Raw genomic sequence first — 21,109 nt, 5'->3', positions numbered from 1 at the left:
AAAGCTGATGGAAGATCAGCTTGGGATACCACAGGAAATCAATTCTGAATGTGGCTTGTTGTACACACAAAAATGATGTTATTAATTACCTCATATAGCATTTGAAATGCATTGTTATCGGCTGGGGGATACTTCCATTCATCAAAATCTTCAATGACTGAGTGAGCCTGCAGAAAAAAATACATGAGAGGAACACAAACTTATAAATTGATTAGTGTAAATATTGTGATGTAGTGATTCTGACACTTTTCCTCCAAACAGGGTCATGGGTTCCAATCCCATCTATATATTTCATTTCCTTCCTGAAGCAAGAAATATACCACATTCTGCTGCACTCAACCCAGGTTCAAGGTAAATAGGATTAATTCTGAATGCTGGAAGTGACAGCTTGAGCCAGGGCAATAATAATAATCTGCTTGGAAGAAGATTATTTTGAGATAGAGGGCACTGCGTGAATGCCTATCATACAAAGTTCTTTTGTTAATTTGAAATTCTTTATTACACAAAATCAAATTTGTGTTTAATTGTAAACTACATGTATACAAATAATAAAATGTAGAATGCCTCCCCCCCTCGTCTTGAAATCCGTTTAATCGTGTCAAGATCACATATATTGTCTCTTGTATATAAGCACAAGAAGTTCAAAGTATACAAATAAGTTGCGTAATGAATTTGAAACACATCAATAAATACACTACCAATTAACAGCGAGTTTTTACCGTAAATGTTTCTCTCTTGTTTTTCATACAGATGTACTTCAACAAGGTACACATACGTATTGAAAAGGTGAGAGGAAGAATATAGAAATTGAGGTATGAAAGGCAGAAAAGTGACGATATCACATATCAAAAGGAAAAATATCCCTCACCATTTATGAATCAATAGCTTTACTAGGTGGGAATAAATATTATATCTTTCACCACACTGATTCTTTAGGGTTTGGTTTCCTTTAAAGTGAGTGTTAGTGCTAAGGTGCCTTCTAGGCATAAAGGAAATGGTTGAAATTTGATAATTATACTACTAGAAGAAAACATACTAGTGTAGAGTGCATTGGCATTGCTAAGATTCTCAATTATAAAGGACAATTCTGCACATCTGTCCTTTATAATTCTGCACATTGAAAATTTCAAACTAAATCTGAAATACAAGTCTTTAAAAGATTCATATTATATTTTTCATGAAATTTGATTGGAGAATTAAACAGCTTTCTTTGCGCATATAACAGACATATACCTAAAAGGCACTGGCAGTTTATCTTGATGGGAAATAGTACATTCATCATCAAAAAAATATTAATCATTTCATACCGGAACATTTTATTTTACAGTAAAAGTGAATGTTGAGAGAAATATGTTAATGATGATGACAGCAATCAGAAGCTAAAAGGGGGATTTCTCAAAGTGACACATCTCTGTAGACTAGGCCTTGATTATACTACAAGTGACACAAGTCCCCTATCCTATATGTTCATCTTGTACAAACTTTACTAACCAACACTAGATGACATAATTAAGCCTAGATGCATGTACTTCTTGCAGTCCAATTGGTCCAATTACTTCTATTACTGTTTGTGCACTTGTGAATAAATCTATAAAGTGAGACACCAACATCCAAATGGCCCCACTACAACTTAGCCAGAAATTCTGAACACTGATGAAAATTTCATCCCCAATCACCCAGCAGACATTCTATCGCCTGATGGATATGAGTTAAAAATAAAGATTACCATGACAATAATCTTATTGATGTGGCGCTTGAAATCTGCATCTGTTGTGGAGGCCGATTCAATGCTGTACGGATAATGCCTCAAAGTCATCAACACACTCAGCTAATGGAATGCATGAATAATCAACAAACCCAACATAAAGTCATCTCGCTGAATGTTGGCGACACTTTTTCATCTGTCAGGAAGTATTAAGCCAAAGTTTCGTCTACATACATGACGAATATGGAGTCAGCGAAATGAGGAACGGTTCTTCCTCAATCTTTCAAGAAATCCTCCTTTCCCCCCTGTGATATGGAATCTGTTTGTCTGTCAGGAAGTCTATAGATCCAGTGAAAATAAATCTAATCTTGTATGACAAAACAGATGCTGAAAGAAAAATGAAATGCTCATCGCTGTTCCTCCAACTTTACATTTTTGGTTATGTTTGGCAGGAAACCCTGAAATCTGTTAATTTGTATGCAAGGAAGATGAGCTACATGGATGTGTTGTAAGAAAAATTCATAGCAACCTGTAATAGAACAGGAGCACCTATGAGTCACATCCACATGTAAAAAAGCAAGAGAATACTAAAAGTCCAGATATTTTCATGAATATTATTGAAAATTATGTCAAACACTCGTTTGACATTTGCAAAGGGGGACTTGGTGTTGTGAGAAAGATCTAAACAATCGGTTTTTAACTTTATTTCTTGTTATGTATGTTGGCAGGTATTTCAAAGTTCTACTGCAAAGAACTGTTTTTACTCCTCACATGCATGTTTTTCATGACATTAAAAAATATGCCCCCATAAACATAAACAAGCAAACAACAAAAACAGCTTGAATGTGTGCAAAACATGTGACTCATAAAAATATGATTTGATTTTTGGTCACTTTACTGATTCTAAAAAAGAAATGCATACATGTACAGTGTACTGTATGATGAAGACTTAAACATGTACTACGTAGGCCTACTCTTAATGCTTCATAATGATTTTTTTTAAAGGCAGTTTTTCAAGAGCCTAAGCCCTAAGTCTAGGCTCAATCTATCTCCGTGTTTACACATTGACTCGGCTCAGGTGTTGAATCTGCAAGCCGGGTTGAACACTGCGAAGAAGGGATCAGAGATCGCGTTTATACGTACATATAAAAAGGCGAGTTCAACACGGCTCGCGGATCTCGAACGGAAGAATTATGACGTCGCAAATTAAACGCGGGAAATTCACCGCCGGAATCGAATCTTGTCCGTGCGAACAACAACAATGCCAAAAGTGAAAGCGTGCGCAGTGACCTGGTCAAGAGAGTTCGACACGGCTTTCTGTTTACACACGAAAAAATTGCCGAGTCTGACTCGGCTCGCGGGTTGAAACCTACGATTTTGGCGGATCAAAAAAGCTGTGTTCGACACGGCTCGCGGATCACACTGATCGCGTTTACACAGCATAAAATTGCAGTGTTGAGCACGGCTCGCGTGTCGAACCCCCGAGCCGTGTCCCTGTGTAAACACGGTATATTTGAGCCCAATCAACCCTCTAAAAAGATTCAAGAAACCCTGTTTTCATCAGCCCAACTGAAATTATGTCTTGAGCATGGAACGCGGGCATGGAATGTGACAGAAGCGCTACAGAGCAGACAGCTTCAGGAACACTTTGGGTGCTATATTTGAATAATGTGCAATACCACAGTAGAATATACAATGATACATTTTGCTCAGGATAGAAAACCCAGAGACATCTATGTGCAAATTCACTGGATGAGTCATCAAATATCGCGCCATTGTTGATTTATGATTGCTATCTACTGTATAAAACATATTTTAAAAAATACCCCACTAGCAGCATCTCAAGCTTACAACAAGTTCTGATCAGGAGTTTGTTGGGAGCAAAAAATGGGGGATAATTTAACAACACTGGCTGGTGAAAAATGGCCTTAATGTTGTCAGGAGTAAACTTTGGCAAAATTCCTGCAGTGATACAATCCTTAACTCAATTTACATGGGCAAAACATTTTACCCCAACCCAGTATGACTGCAATACTAGAGTACACCATAAGTGTGCAACAAAATGTTGACATTGATATCACACAAACAAACTGGTGATATAACACTTGAATAACTACCAAAACACAATTAAAAATTCAATGTTTTTTTCTTGGGGGAGTAACTGGCAGTGAATAATTAAAAATATATGTACATGTACACTGACCGGGCACTTGCTATTTTTTAATAGGGTAGGGGTGTTTGAAAAACATTTTTCTTAGAAAAAAAAATATAAAGCCAAGTGTCTGGAAATTATCATTTCACAGTTTGTGCTTTATATAAAATGCAGTTATTTCAGAATATACAAAAAAAATTAAAAAAGGTAAACAATTAGATGATGGACACTTATCCATGATTATACACTTTTTCAAAAAAGTCTAGCGCTAAATGCATTGTTGTCTAATAAATCAGAACTTTGCTATACATCAAGTTAAATATAAACTAGAAATGACTGGAAATAATCTTCCGGAAACTACTGTTTTAAACTTGCTTCATCATTTATTTCTCTGATAACATGACACTTGTATCAGTCATGGGCTTTAATACATTGCATCATAGAAAAAAGTTAATCTCCAAAGACAAATTTAGAAAGACATGTAAACTAGCGGAAAACTGAAACCTGATCCAAGGGCTGAATGATCCTAACTTTGAACTTTCTGGTAATAGGAACTATGCATTTCATCGACAGGAAATATTACTCCCTTGAACTATCTATCAATGTATTGGATTAGCAACCACAGCACCATCCAGTGTTTGTTAAGTGTTCAGTAGATTTGATGTGATGTATCATGGTTTTCATAACCTTTAAGATATTAACCAGAATTATTTCAACTTGAACCAACCATTCATCTGACAATTAGAACAAAATATGGACATATTTATCAATGATTCTTAGCAAATTTATTTTAGTATGCAACAGGAGGGGGGGGGGGATTCAGAGCAAAAAAGAATGTTGCTATGTTAGTTCATAAATCATTAATAGGCATACTTGAAGACACAGGTAACAAATTGACATTAAAAACTATCCAAACAAATTTTTTTATTCATGATGACTACACGTATTCAAGTGACATGTGTGCCTGTCTTTTCACATCAACATTTCCTAATATTTTTCATTAGCAATAACTATTGTTCACTAAGTATTATTCTTATTTTTAGTTCAGTGGTCAAGCTGCCTTTTTAAAGTCTTCTCAGTCCAGTCCAGCAATAAAAAATAGTGAGCATACACACATATGTCAAGCCACCTTCAGGCATCAGTCCATCTTTTCAATGTACAGTATATGCATCTTGGGCCAGAAATGGAAAAGTCAACAAGTGACAATACTACAAAATATACTTCTTGAGTATTTCAGGTATTGCCCAGGTGTTTCTCAAGCATAGCATTTCCATGTATCTTTTTGTAAATCTTATCCCAGCATTTACAAATTTTCCCAGTAATTCCAACCTGGGCAGGAAATACCTAAATTTTCCAAAAAATTGTCAACCCTGTTTTCTATCATTAGTAATAGTTGTTAACATACTGTATATGTTGTTATACAAAAATTGCAGTTTTCCCAACACTACCCTGAATACACGATGACATTTTACCAAATTAGATTTAATTTCAAACTTGGAAAAGACTCCTAGATACATGTGGGAAATGAAGGTAAACATCAACAATTTTATAAAGAATTATACTGACTTTGTCTATGTGAACGTACAAATGAAATAAACTTACAATATGCATTCATATACCTGTAGAAGGATCATAACCACAAAAATATATAACTTAGCGAAAGATTAAATCAACAGAATAGGCCAACTTGTATGAATAATGAATAAAAGATGAAATACATAATGGAGACTCTCCAGACTCACAGTCAAACATAAATTTCATACAAAATAAAATAGATCTTTGCCCCTGAAAAAGGGTTTTGTATATCACACATTCTCATACCTGACAAAGAGCTGCTAGTTCCTTGTTGTTCAGTAGATTCCTGAGGAATATTTGGTTCTCATGCCGTTCACCTATCGTCCCACATATCTGATCCAAACAGCCTAGCAACTGCTGTAGAGCTGTAAAATAGGAATGAAAATATGAGACGTTTTAGTTCGACATTCAGTATGACAATTTCACTTAAATTGTCTGTTATCAAGTCAATAGGTAAATCTCTTAGTTACCTCAATGTATCTACTTACAATTATGGGAGGACATTATGTAAACTGTCATATCAGGGAGGGGAGCTTTAATAAGAGAATACCCTTCCTGATATCACTATCACAACAACTTCATCAACAATACAAAACAGAGAAAAGATGAAAATAATGACAAAATTTGTAAAGTTACCTTATCACTTCCTTTATTTCGCAAAAGCACCCCCATGCGCTAACACTTCCTTATTTCGCAAAAGCGCCCCCATGCGCTGACAAATATCGCAGATGTACATGACAAAACATATTTCACGAAATGCACCTTCATGTATCACAGGAAAATGGATTGTACCAGGCAAAAAAGATGATTTCCAGGGGCTACTTTTCAACATAGCACTGAATTGGGATTTTCCAGTGCTGTTTGAGCATTTGGGGGCAAAATTTCCCCAGCCCCCCCATATATCTAACTTAATGAGAGAGAGAAAAAAATCATGTGGGTGATTATTATGTCTATCAAAGGGGAGAGTAGATGAACTATCACATCACACATCTTGGTCACATTGTCAATATGCAGATATATCCATACATGCAGTATTCTAGGTTCATAACATCGTTAATTTTTCTCACTTTCATTGATATTTCTCTAACAGTTTTTTTTTCCCCATATGGATATAACCCAACTGGTTTCAAGTGTTTGCCTCTGCTATAAAGTACAAGTATACCCTAGGAAAATGCTGACTTGAATACATAGAGAAAAATTAAACTAGCATAATGCTGAAAATTTCATCAAAATCGGATGTAAAATAAGAAAGTTATGACATTTTAAAGTTTCGCTTATTTTTCACAAAACAGTAATATGCACAACTAGGTGAGTCAGCCGATGATGTCCATCACTCCCTATTTCTTTTGCTTTTTATTGTTTGAATTAAATACAATATTTCGTTTTTATAGATTTGACAACAAGGACCAACTTGACTGAACCATGTAGTATTAAACAATGCTAATTCCGCATGTTCAGGGAGGAATTGATCGTTGTATCACTTGACAATTAGGAGAAAATTCAAATATTTCATATTTCATCTAATCAAATACAAAAGAAATAGTGAGTGGATGACATCATAGTCTCCTCATTTGCATACCAGCCAGGATGTGCATATAACTGTTTTGTAGAATTAAAGTGAAATTTTGAAATGTCATAACTTTCTTATTTTACATCCAATTTCGAGGAAATTTTAAGTGTTATGCTTGTTGGGTTTTTCTCTTTTTATTCAAATCAACTTTTTGTTGGGGTAGACTTGTCCTTTAAATATTGCCGTATCTAACTTTCATTTTTTTAACTGACCAAGAATGCACACATGACACACCATTCTCTATATCTCCACTTTCCCCAAAAATTCCTGTCATTCTCTGTTCAATGCACTTTAGAATTATGCACTGACACGTACGTGCCAATGAGCAGTTTTGAATTCAAAGCAAAAATTACCAGGCATTGATGATTCCCAATTTGTTACCCAGCAAGTTCTCTTGCATACTGTACGTGCATGTAACCAGAGCTGCCGATGAGATCACTGCTGATAATAAGATACTGATCTTTCATTAAAGCAATGACACATGACTAAAACATTAGATTCATAATCCAATACAACACCGGATTTAAGGGATAGGATCATTTCAAAATTTGAATGCGTACAAGTTAGGATTAGAAACAAATGCCACATCCATGGAGATAAAGATGACAAAAATTATTCTCATGTCAAGTTCTTTGAAGACAGGCAGTAAGCTGGGGGAAATCTTCAAGTAAATGTCAAGGAAGCTTGGTAGTACTGTACATATACTACAATGTCAACCAATACTCTGAGAGCAGTCGAATTATACAGTACTCATACCCTCTATTATTTATTTATTGTATCAGGTTGTGATTTTTTTCTAATACTAAATTATACTTTGCATCAGACGGACCATACATTCAATTCCAATCTAGGAATGGAAAAAAAACAGTTATACATGGATTTTTAAGGCTTTGATTGATGACATTATCATGAAATAAGTCACCAGTCCATTCCATGCTGTTTTTTCATCAGTGCAGTCTTCAACTCCATACACTTTTTACATAAAGAGCGATGAAACATTTCACAATGCCATTTTTTTCACATCACATCCAAGCAGCCCCCTCATTTGTTACGGGATGCAATTTCCATCAAAAGCTATTTTCCAATAAAAATGAAATTAGATTTGTACATGTTCAGTATGTATCAGACACATTTTTCAATAGATAATGTTAGAAGACTTTGAGTGAGAAATGTTAAAATATCACTCCCACTATCTTATTGGGAGAGCCAGGAAACAATACTGGCCTAATCTTAGGACTGTTCATCTGTATTGCTTTATAATCCACAAAATCAGGCAACTCATGTCATTTTCTGTGAATTTATTACTGATAATCTTGTCTCAGATCCAAACTACGTGGACAGACCATGCAAATCAAACTTGTGAAGTATTTGATTACATTATGGACGATCACATTGTAACATCACAAATCGATAATATAGCACAATCCAATAATACAGCATACATGAATATGCACACTTGGGTAAAATGATGCGCAGTCATATGATCATGAATAACCTTGTGGATGGGGAAAAATTCACTTTAATATGGACTTACCATCTAATGTATCAAGAAAAATTGTCCAATAATTTTTGATGATTTAATACCAACATGCTTATATAGCGCATATCACTGCCAAATGTATCCCTATGCGCTTAACTGGATATTATTACTCTGGCTTTAGTCCCGCAGCCTTTTACAGCACGATGGCATTTCAAGGAATTCCTGCCAGTTACCCGTTTACCTCAACTGGGTCGAGTGCAGTACAATGTGGATAAATTTCTTGCTGAAGGAAATTACGCCATGGCTGGGGTTCGAACCCACGACCCTCTGTTTCAGAGTCCGAAGACTAATCCACTGGGCCACAACGCTCCACATTTAATTAGATTTAATCATTATAGTCATACAAATACAAGATCAAATTTTATATTTCTGCTTTCCGAGATGACCATGACCATCCAAAATACTGCCTCTAAAACCCTAAATTTACATAAATACCACACTATTCCTATCATCCACCTTTAACATTGGATGTTTATGTTTACATGTACGTATCATCCACCTTTTATGTACGTATCATCCACCTTTAACACTGGATGCTTATGTTTACATGTACGTGGCACTTGCTCATAGAATAAGGTGTTACAAAATCAAAACTTTGATTCAAGTTAAGTTATTCTTTTCATTTTCGTTTTAATAGTGTACTGTACATATATCCTAGCCCTTGGTCTTTCTCATTTTTTTTGGTTTAACATAAATATCCATGTATCTGACTCAAATCTGAGGTGGTGTAGACTTGACCTTTAACTTTCTATAAATGAAAAGATGTTCCAATATGAGTGTTTCAGTGATTTACTTGGCATTACATCCATTACACCTGGGGCCTGTAACACAAAGCTTAGCAACGATCGTAGAAAATTTTTCTACAACGGATTCCATTGACTACAATGTACAATCAGTCGTCAAAATCAAGCGTACAATCAATCACACTTTGTGTTATGGGACCCTGGCAACTTTCTCAGTCAATCACACAGAGCAATGGAAGGCTTGAAAAATCACCTTTCTGCTGGCTGATGGTACCATCAATGTGGTATACATGCAAAATGACCATTCCAAATGTTTTTAAAATCAGATTCTCTAACTTTGAATTAGTTTTGAATGATCAAAATCTTACTTTTTGCCAGAAATTCTAAGCTTTTGTGCAAAGTTTTTTTTAGGAACAGTACAGACAAAATTTGCTATTTACACAGCCATCTTGCAATTTTTGCATTTGATATGTCTTGTCTTTCTGTTACTGCCCACAATCATGAAAGTTGTTTTATCATCATCATCATTATTATTGTTAAAACATATTCCTTCAACATTCATTATCAAAATAATGAGAGGCTTGTGGATTGAAACTTTCCCCCAAAACAGGCAAGACAGCACGGGCCCCTATTGATAACTGAAAAGTGAAAGAAACATTTTATACCTGCCAATCCTGATAAAAAACAGGAAGAAAATATCTAGATATTCTATTTCGAGAATAGAGAACACCTTATTTAAATACATTATTTCACAGAGATAGGAAAACAAAAATTGCAATAGGATCGTTCCTCTTTTTAAAAAAATGTTTATATTTAAATGAACAATGAATCCCAAGCGCAGGGTAGAATAAGGATTACTCAGTGAAATTTCAGCAAAATGTAAAGAGGTATTATCTCTTTGAATAAGAATGATGAAAAAGAAACACCTATAAAATTCTATGATTAAAGGAAAAGTCCACCCCAATAAACAAAACATTAGACCTAACTTTAGCTTCTAAAGGTACTAAATTAATTTTCACTTTGCCTTTAGGCTTTGGTCTGACTTTGTCTTTGTAAAACTTATAATATAGATCTAGATCTTACTTAATCTAGAGTAAATTTGCCAAACATCAGACAGTTCCAAATATCGACAAAAATAACTTCAACTCCCTCCCCATAACTACAGGGACCCACACTGGCAGGGGACTTGCATGCATAAGAATACATGAACATACTTGCTACTGAACTGCACACACAGTGGATCCAAGTCACTGCTCAAAAAAAATATCACAGGGGTTAAATCCAGGGGTAAAATACATGATTTAGATTTCCAGAGATTCTTATGACCCTCGCTAATTATAGACTCCAAAAGATCGATGACCAAAAATTCTTGTAAGGGGGGAGTGATTCCTGCCCGAAACATCGCTGGGCAGATCGCACATGTTCGATCTAACGCAAAAAAAAAATCCAATGGCCTCCGCGGGGTTCCTTACGGCGGGAAATTTGACACCCTTCCAAATATGGCACGATCCCAAACATCAGCCGATTGGATTTGAAATGCGTGCTGTTGACGCGCAGAACAAAGTCGCACGCAACTGAGCTAAGATGTCCAATGTTTGGAGCCAAAAGAGGTCCTTTTGGTAAGTGGATTATCATTATTTACCAATTTCTATGTCAAAATTATTGATAGTAATAATTAAAAGCGGCATGTGCGCAGCTAAAATAAATTATTTTATCAACAATTAAGCATTATTTTGGGGTCTAGAGCGCAATTAAAATCGCCGAAATTGATCACCTCGCACAACTCTACGTGTCCGATTTTTTGCAACCAGCCTCTGGTAGTAAATAATTTCTGTTTACCGTAATTTTTTCAATTCCATATTTTATGACATCAACATTTGTACTACAGAAATAATGATTTAACATTAATATTTCTTATAACATTAATATTCAACATTTGTACTACTGAAAAAAAAGATATTTATTCAATGATTGTATTTTTGTTTGGTCCAATTATGCCTATTTGGGCACTTTTTTCTTTACTCTATTTTCATTTTACTTTGATCTATCTAACGTTAAACGTATCTGCAGGTGATCTGACTCTGAGATATCAAATATTTACATACAAGATTCTTGGCATCATCAGCTCGTGGGGAAGTGATTTTCAAGGCATTGTTACATGTGTGGCAATACTCCCGGACCGCCCGGCCCAGCAATGACAGAAACAATGACAGAAATCAAGATTCATTTAAAAATCAAATCTTCCAATCCTTTCCTTTGGGTCGCATTTATTTGGAAATCTCGACCAAAATGGACAAGATGACGCTGTAGACCACGGAAAAGTCAACAGAAATGTTTATGGAGTGCCATGCCATACATGAATACAAAATGTTGTTGATTTGGGAATTGAGACACCCGACGACTCCCAACCTACCCATTGGCCATTCACTCCCGGACCGCCCGGCCCAGCCCCGTCTGGTTTTGTGTCCCGGTGAACGATTAACGATTTGCTCCTGCTGCTCGGTCTTGTGACTGGTCCAGTTACAGAGAAACGAACAAGATTTACTTTATCGCGATCGCAAATATGGCCACGTCGAAATCAGGAACAATGACAGAAATCAAGCTTCATTTAAAAAGCAAATCTTCCAATCCTTTCCTTTGGGTCGCATTTATTTGGAAATCTCGACCAAGATGGACAAGATGACGCCGTAGACCACGGAAAAGTCAACAGAAATGTTTATGGAGTGCCATGCCATACATGAATACAAAATGTCGTTGATTTGGGGTAGTTTTTTGTGAGTGTTTAGGAGGTGGAAAATGAAACCTTTTTTTAGACACATTTCATTTTTCTTTTTTTTTCAAATCTGAAATATGATTTGACATTTACGATATGACCGTTTCTCTGTTGTCATGTAACATTTAGTTATCTTCTTTTTCAGACCTCACCACTTTCCATATATCCCAGGTATGCACAATAAAAGGGTACCTTCATATCAAGGGATGTAATCCCTTCCACACTAAATATGAGCCTGTGAGTGACCCCCCCCCCCCCCGCCAAACTCCCTTCCCTAGATCCATGAGGATAAATGATTTTGGATGAACCATGCTTGTTTATACTTACTATTCATTTCTGTACTTTGAATTACCATCTTTCTAGATTCCCGAGACCTTATTATAGGTTTTAAGATTTTTAAGATATAGGCCCTTTTAAATTTTTTTACCTCAGTTTTTAAGACTTATTTTATATGCAAGATCAAATGCTTAAATTTTATGGGAGGTTTTGGGAGAAAGAAAAATAAAATCATATTTCACGTCTCAGATATTTTGTTCAAATCCATCGGATTTTGATAAATTTGAATCAGTATATATCTTTGGGCTTGAAGTAAAAAAAGAGAGTCATGCGATATATCAATTTCGTTTCAAGTCAGTTAGATTATCAAAACGCAGTTAAGACCCCCCCCCACCACCACCACAATCATACACACGCGCACGCGTGATAGAATAAAATTGATAAGGGGCAGATTTAACCGTTAGGCCTATATCTAAATAAATCAATATTAGTATTTTGTGGGTTTTTTTAAATAAAATTTACTTCTGAAAAGTGATCAGGGACAATTAGCACTATAAAGAGAGACTTTCTGCAAGCCAATATCATTTTTCGCCAGGATCATAATCAGGATTTGCATGATGTAGGCCCTGTTGATATAATGGAGAACGGATTATGATATTACTATTGTGAGCTTAAATATTAACCGGGTATCCATTAGTTTGACAGCATCAAGCCAAAAGATATGCCGAAGAAAGGGGAAGGGTGCTGTATTAAGAGGGAAACTTTAGATTTGGGTAATGGAGTCGCACATTTCTGAATTGATATCTCAACACTTAGTCACATGAGATGTTTCAATGACAATCTAAATTAATCATGAGCTTACGGGATCATCAGACCAATTAAATCATCGAAATCATAACAGGTGTCGAGTCTGACGACTATGATACCCATTCACTGGCGACAAGAATCGACAAAATGTAATTGGGTGGCCGAGGTAAAGTCTGCACCAAAGTTGTGTATTTCTATATTAATTTTAATCAAAGCTTTTTATTTATTTTTAATTTCATATATTTCCATCTTTATACCTCCGTATTATAATCTGAAATGAACTGTTTCATGCTAAGGGTAAATTATTAAAATATATTGAAATTCCAACAAAATGCAACAAATAATGCATTTCGAGACATGTACAACCTATGTTATATATCAGTAGTGAGCTTTGGGGACTGAACCCTCCCGAAAATATCACTGAAGCCCCTCCCCCCATTTTAAATCCAGAATGAAAAAAAATATATGCCTCGGGATAGACCTACTGTAGGTCCTGTGATCGTAAACAATGTTGAGTAAACATGGTAAAGCAGTATTCCATTCATGTCGTCAAGTATATACTTTAGCTTTTACTATTGAAATTCGAGCATTTTCTCTCTCGGACGCTACTTGCCAGGTACAAAAGTTTCCGCAATTTTTGTAACTTTTTATATTCATTCATCACATGGAATTGTGATATTATAGAAGTACAAGTTTTTGATAATTGTTCTGAATAATTAAGGTAGGCCTAAAGTAAAATATTTGAGTATGGCTGTATGAAGTCCTATTTTTATTCAGAGCAATTATTGTCCAAATTGTATTTCTATTGTCACAATTCAATGTAATAAACGAATAATTTTTCTTTGAAGTTACTAAAGTAATTGAAAGTTTTGTACGTGTAGGTGAAACTTTTCTTGGTCTGATCAAATTCAGTTTTACACCAAATTCTGCTCAATATTGCATATAACATTATTTTGTGATGACATCTGATATAGAGCAAATCATACCAAAAGATGAATGTAGTTTCAATTCTTTAGATCACAATTTAAAAATATTACTGGTATGGTAGAAAATAAAAATCTACAGGTGTTAGTAAATCGGTTTTAGATCCAAACAAGAATTGTTGGTAACCCTTAATATTCTAAATCTTAAGATAAAACGTTCCACTAAACTGTGATTAAATGATCAAAAGTTTATCCAAAGAGTTGGTCCGAATTGTTTGGTTAGCATCTTATTCAAAATGTGACCATGATGACTGCCGCCAAATAAGAAAAAATAAATAGACGCTTGAAATAAGAATGCAGAGATTAAAACGATTTTTCCAAATTGTGGCATGTTTTCACGAAGCAAGTCACCAGACTCGGCCAGACTCGATTTTCTAAATAATTCTATTTCTTGAGGATTCCAACTGCCCCTTTTTTGAAACTTTTATTTTTGTTTTATTGCCCCAAAATTTTTACTTGAATAAGATGAAATAGAATGTAACTATATCAGAAAAAGCATCCACGCCAGACAATCAAAAATAACACGGCATCCCTTCTTTGGTATAGGTCAAGGTAATACACCTTTGAAATACCAAGGTAAAAGGGATTATCTCCATAGTCATATTTCTCTATACCAAATCAATCAGTTGGTTAATCTCTAAGGCTTCCTTCTCTATACGATTACTGAGGGTTGATGATAGCATTTGTCAGCAGTGATTTAAAACAATGAGGAAGCTGTCCTGCCCCCGCTCTTACAGGCAATATCTCGCCTTGCTTGTCTCGGTCAGACCATGGGTGAATCCGACATGATCCATGGTCTCGGATGAAGAATCATTACGGCTTCAAAAGTATGAAAGTAAATCTTTAAAAGTTCCATATTTTCATTATGTAGGCCCAAGCGCACATCCTCAAAGATTTACGACATACTTTAAACAATGTGACAATTTGTATGTCTATTAGCTTCAGAATGAGGTCTTTAAGAAATGAATAGTCATAATTTTCTCTCAAGCATATTCTTTTTAAGATTTTAACAAATATAATCATGCATGGTACACTCACTTCTACCTCTAAACAATTTATGTTGTATATTTGTTTACCCTTGATTATGTCTTGTATACCATGCACTCCCCTCCCCCTAAAGAAAAATGAAAAATAAAATGAGAAATATAAATACAAGAAACAATCAGAAATTGTAATTTGATATTCTTGATTTGTAATCGAGATCCTCTTCTACGTTTACATTTATCTCGAAAAGATGAAAAAACATCTTTCAATACTTGTACTCAACCATTTTCGGACATGTTTTACTCACAATAAAAAGAAAAGTACTCACTTCTTTACACATTTTAAAGATATTTTGTCCTTTAAAACTCCCAACTTATCTCTTGAAGGTATTGCTAACAAATTGAAAATTGAAGTGCCTAATCATACTGTATGACTTTGCATTATGAAATAAATACAGAATTCGGATGAAAATAATTTAGTAATGAAAAAGACTTTAGACCAAAAGGGTGCACAGTTCTTACTTCTAGCATTATAATAGTCATGAAAAAATATAATTATTTTCCATTTTTGTAGCAAAGCAAGCAATTTCATTCCGTTGACTTGTTACATTACTGATTCCCTCCTTGCATTCAACCTTTTCTAATTTTTTTAAACCGTTCATTAAAAAAAATAGTCGCAGATCAATTTACATCTAACACATTCGCTTCAGAAATGTAATTAATCCGTACATAATTTTGTATGGCAGACTTCAGTGAGCAGAAATTTTCTCAGTTTGTTCAATTTCGTTTCTCAGAAACTTAGAAAAGATTTTGAAAAGAACCCAATGATATTTAAACTTCCTTTAAAAGAAGTTTTCAATATGTGTTTTGATAATGTAAAATAAACAAATGATAAATAATTTCAAATTGTTTAAAATGTTGAACATTGCGACAAGACTTCCAAAATAACAGAACACATTTTGGGGAATGCATTTTTTTGGGTGGAAATTGTGAAATGTTTGAACGATTCAAGGAGATGTTTGCGTATTCATTCCAATAGTCAGAATATATTGTTGTTGAAATTATAAAGAAAAAATCGAAAAAGATTAATGCCAAATTTTGTGAATATTTGTATCATTAATTCAACTTTGACAAAGATTGCTGTCTTGATGAACATTCAAATTGATAACTTGCGATAGCTGTACGTTTAGTTTTCAGACGAGTGGATAGACAGTGCACTCTAAAAACAAATCAGTAAAAAAATGACTAGTTAATAGGGTCAGCTGGATGTAACTGCTATTTAAGTCATATTTGACTAATTTCTAGTTGTATTTTACTAGAAAATTGTTATTTCTGACTAGAATGTATGTCAGAAATGTGACAAGACATATCAGTTGCACCCAGCTGACTACTGGTCTATAGTCAATTTGACTGATTTGTTTTAAGAGTGTGTACCTCTGAAAGATTTTGTGATGTTTCTACCTTTTTTAAGATTTGGATTTTGCTGTTATTCTGGTTACTTCATTAAGATTGGGACAACACATTAAGATAACGATAATATTTACGGAGTGTAAGAACAAATATTTTTAACCAGTGCAGCTAAATCATTTTTCTTCAAAAGTTGGGCCATTGTCAATACTTTAAGGTAGTTATAATAAACCCCCATAATTTAAATTCATTTCCATTTCAATCTTCAAATGATGCGCTCATTCTACGCCTTTATATTCGGGTGATATATTCTAAAGATAATTGTTTCTTTCATGCTTGAATAGTAATCTAATATAGCGTATGAACGATCCAAGTTAATATTTTCACAAATCATATCAGATTATTACTAAATTCTTTTCCAAAATGTTCACTTTGAAAAATTCCATCTTTAAAAAAACAATCAAGGCTGTTATAGGTTTCATTAATATGCGTCGAATTAAACTTCCACAAATGTAAACTTTCATATTCTAAATGAGAATTCATGAATTTATGTGGATTTTTTCTTTTATATAAGCTTTGAAAAAGATACGTGAAAAGTAAAGAAGATAATAAAATAAAGTAGGTTAAAAACCACAAATAAGATGAAAAAATAACATTAAGGGAGAAATTTTTGTTCTCATGATTAGCATTGCAGTGTTGGTATAAAATCCCATCTGAGACTGTGAGGGTCTTGTGATATAAACTGATACAATGATTATGTTTACAATTTCTTGTGATATAAACTGATACAATGATTATGTTTACAATTTCTTGTGATATAAACTGATACAATGATTATGTTTACAATTTCTTGTGATATAAACTGATACAATGATTATGTTTACAATTTCTTGTGATATAAACTGATACAATGATTATGTTTACAATTTCTTGTGATATAAACCGATACAATGATTATGTTTACAATTTCTTGTGATATAAACTGATACAATGATTATGTTTACAATTTCTTGTGATATAAACTGATACAATGATTATGTTTACAATTTCTTGTGATATAAACTGATACAATGATTATGTTTACAATTTCTTGTGATATAAACTGATACATTGATTATGTTTACAATTTCTTGTGATATAAACTGATACAATGATTATGTTTACAATTTCTTGTGATATAAACTGATACAATGATTATGTTTACAATTTCTTGTGATATAAACTGATACAATGATTATGTTTACAATTTCTTGTGATATAAACTGATACAATGATTATGTTTACAATTTCTTGTGATATAAACTGATACAATGATTATGTTTACAATTTCTTGTGATATAAACTGATACAATGATTATGTTTACAATTTCTTGTGATATAAACTGATACAATGATTATGTTTACAATTTCTTGTGATATAAACGGATACAATGATTATGTTTACAATTAATTTCACTTTTATGTACTTTGTTTGTTAAATATTCACATTTACGATTAATATTTGACAGTATTTCATGTTACAGGAAACAGAGCGAGATGCGATGAATTCAAATGGTAAAAAATGAAAGATGAAAAAAAAATCAACGGAAATTACAGTTTTAGTTTTAATTATACTATGCTGCAATTAATAACAAGTACTTTTTAATTTCACTTACCTGGGTTAAAAGGCGGATTCTCTTCCAGAACAGGCATGGTCAAAAAGTCGTCTTAGTCGTGGAGGAAAACAGAAATAATTTTTGGAGAAATGGTGAATTGCTTGCTATCACTTTTTCTTTGCACTACCGCTGAACTCGAGAGAGAAAGTTCCAACAAGCATGAGAGTACTTCATTCCCATTGGCTGAAAGGGCGCACAAATCACTCAGAAAGTGGGCGGAGTTGGCAAACATTTCACACTTGATTCACCCCCTCATCCCGTTTAAACGCACACCTAATACCGTACCCAGCAAAAGCCTCTCTCCCCCTCTCTCTCCCTCGTTTCCTCCCCATCTCTCTCCCCGTCAGGGTTTTGACGGAAGGTGAGTTTTTGACGCTGCTTCTGCTTCCCTGCCTTGATGCACAGCAGAGGTCTCGGCCTGGTCCGAGTGGATTGCGGTTTGACTTCCTAAAAACATAAATTCATATCCTTCAGCGTTGCTTCAAGTCACTAATTTTCAGGTTTCCTGACAATTAATTCAGAAAGATGATAAGAAATTTAAGAATTTAGGTCTTCATCAAGTTTTAGGAAAGAAATGACGTGAATTAGACCCGGAATTAGACTAGAATACATCAATACTTAACCATACCACATATCAACCTGTAAAGGCCATCGCACACCTTATGACTGTTCGCGATCCGATTTATGAACAAATCGCATTTTGCCAATTTTCTGAGAATATGAATGGAATATATCATTTTATTACAGGTTGAAATTGATTGAAAGAATATTGATATAACCATTTTGAAAGACTGCAAGCCTTTTTTTTTGGGGGGGGGGAATAAAGTCCAATTTAGTTTCAAATCGTAGCCAATACGACCGCTATGACGTCATTACGACTAGATATTATATTTGCTTTTATTCTAAGAAGGATGATAGCAAAGTCACATATTTGAACATACATGTAGGTCTTCGTACGATGATTTCGGACATTACACAGTAAGTTATTTCATGTCTCAATATTTTATTTAGCATCAAATTATACTACGTGTTATTCCAAAATCGGGTCGCAGACCGATCGTAAGGTGTGCGGTCGCCTTAAGTCGTGGGTCATTCTATTCCCCTTTTAATGCATTTTCAGTAGCTTAAAAACTCATTTTTACACAAATCCGTTTCTATGGCACTTTCGCTTACAGTCCCCATCAACAACAACGTTACATATTTGGAAAAAAAAAATCTTTTCTTAACATGAAAGAGACATTTTGATATTGATAGATGCTCTAAACTATAAATCTCTATCAGATGACACAAATAATGCAAATATACCAAACAGTGACCCATTTTCTTCAGGGTATCAAAAATGGTTTCCACCATAATAAAGAATATGTACACAATGAGAGAAACCAAATGAATCTAGAACTCACATTTTTTTTCACTTTTCATTCATTTGTGATTATGTAAAAAAAAGTAAGATCCAATTCATTATCGCAATCGGCACACAGGAAAAGACATGTGTTTCGTGCACAAACAACAGAAAAATTATTTCGCGTGTCATCTGATAAAGGAGACATTACTTTATCAATTTAAAAAAAAGTCTCATATCATCAGACTTTTGACCGCTTTTCCCAAAACTTATTTTTATACGCACTGTTTTTCAATCCTAGGCAGACCGGTCGTGTTTTAAGTTCTTTCCTTTTCATGTCCTTTTTATTCGTATTTTGATTTTCAATTTAGCTTTTGGCTCTACCTTAATTAATTTCCCTTTCTTTTTGCCTCTTTCTCCTATTTTCCGTCATTCCTACCTGTGCCATTAAGTCATATATTTTGATTTTATCTCTCTCTCTTGCTAATCATGCCAATGCATGAATATTTCAGGACATTTTGTACTTCCTCACATGTTCTTCTTTCCTTCCTTTCCCCGCTTTCTTTCCGTTTTCCTTATCTACGTCCTTTCTTTCTTTCTTTCTTTCCCTTTTCACTATTCCCTTTCTCCCTTTCCCCCTTTTCTCTTTTTTCCCCATAAAAAAAAATTCCCGGCGAAATCCGCTAGGGGCTGCTTGCCCCCTATACCCCGCCTGTTCCGCCACTAGGAATCATACATTCACACAACTCAGCAATACGTTCAATAATATTTTCTTCTTCTCTTTCTTATCTTTTCCTTCCCCATCTCTTTTTGAAATGTATCACTTGAAAAATCATAGTGACGATGATCCTCCCCACCCATCTTTGTATTAAGATTTTCTTAATATAAAAACACTTATACATACTACAATTTCTATACTACCACCATAGACTACTACTACTACTACTACTACTACTACTACTACTACTACTACTACTACTACTACTACTACTACTACTACTACTACTTCAACTACTACTACTACTACTACTACTGCTACTACTACTTCTACTACTGTTACTACGACTACTACTATTACGACGACGACGACGACTACTACTACTACTACTACTACTACTCTAGTAGTAGTAGTACTACTACTACTGCTGCTGCTGCTGCTGCTACTGCTACAGCTGCTACTACCATCACCATGCACCATCACCCATACTTCTATATACTGTAGCACATCATTCATCTTCTTAAAGGACAAGTCAACCAAAAAAAGTTGATTTGAATAAAAGGGGAGAAATCTAACAAGCATAACTCTGAAAATCGGATGGAATATAAGAAAGTTATGACATTTGAAAGTTTTGCTTAATTTCACAAAACAGTTAAATACGCATCCTTGTCAGTATGCAAATGCGTGAACTGATGGCATCACCCACTCACTAGTGCTTTTGTATTTCCCTGTATGAAATAGGATTTTTTAAAATTTTTCTCCTCAATATCATGTGAAACTAAATTTTATTGCTCACTGAACCATAAATTAATTTTTTTGGTCAGTCAAGTTGGACGTTCTTGTCAAATATGAAAAATTGAAATATTGTATAGTTCAAACA

General features: G+C 34.4%; 1 protein-coding gene across 4 annotated transcripts in view; it reads right to left on the bottom strand.

Annotated features, from left to right (window-relative positions):
• Nucleotides 1-18,288, bottom strand: part of LOC121423742 (MAGUK p55 subfamily member 7-like) — a 45,119-nt gene extending 26,831 nt beyond the window's left edge. For 2 of the 4 annotated variants that reach the window (XM_041619233.1, XM_041619248.1), the window contains exons 1-3: nt 18,170-18,287; nt 5,679-5,797; nt 90-167 (exon numbers count right to left, since the gene is read on the bottom strand). In XM_041619233.1, the coding sequence (XP_041475167.1) occupies nt 90-167; nt 5,679-5,797; nt 18,170-18,206 (234 nt within the window). In that variant the 5' untranslated portion in view covers nt 18,207-18,287. Of the gene's footprint in view, nt 1-89; nt 168-5,678; nt 5,798-11,698; nt 12,009-18,169 lie in introns of those variants that run through there. The other 2 variants (XM_041619225.1, XM_041619239.1) reach the window with 2 other exon arrangements.
• Between the last annotated feature and the right edge of the window lie 2,821 nt (nt 18,289-21,109).

Source organism: Lytechinus variegatus, chromosome 1 (genome assembly GCF_018143015.1).
Source record: "Lytechinus variegatus isolate NC3 chromosome 1, Lvar_3.0, whole genome shotgun sequence".
NCBI classification, from domain to species: Eukaryota; Metazoa; Echinodermata; class Echinoidea; order Temnopleuroida; family Toxopneustidae; genus Lytechinus; species Lytechinus variegatus.
The sequence above is the reverse complement of the archived record's forward strand: the minus strand, read 5'-3'. Positions and strand labels throughout refer to the sequence as shown.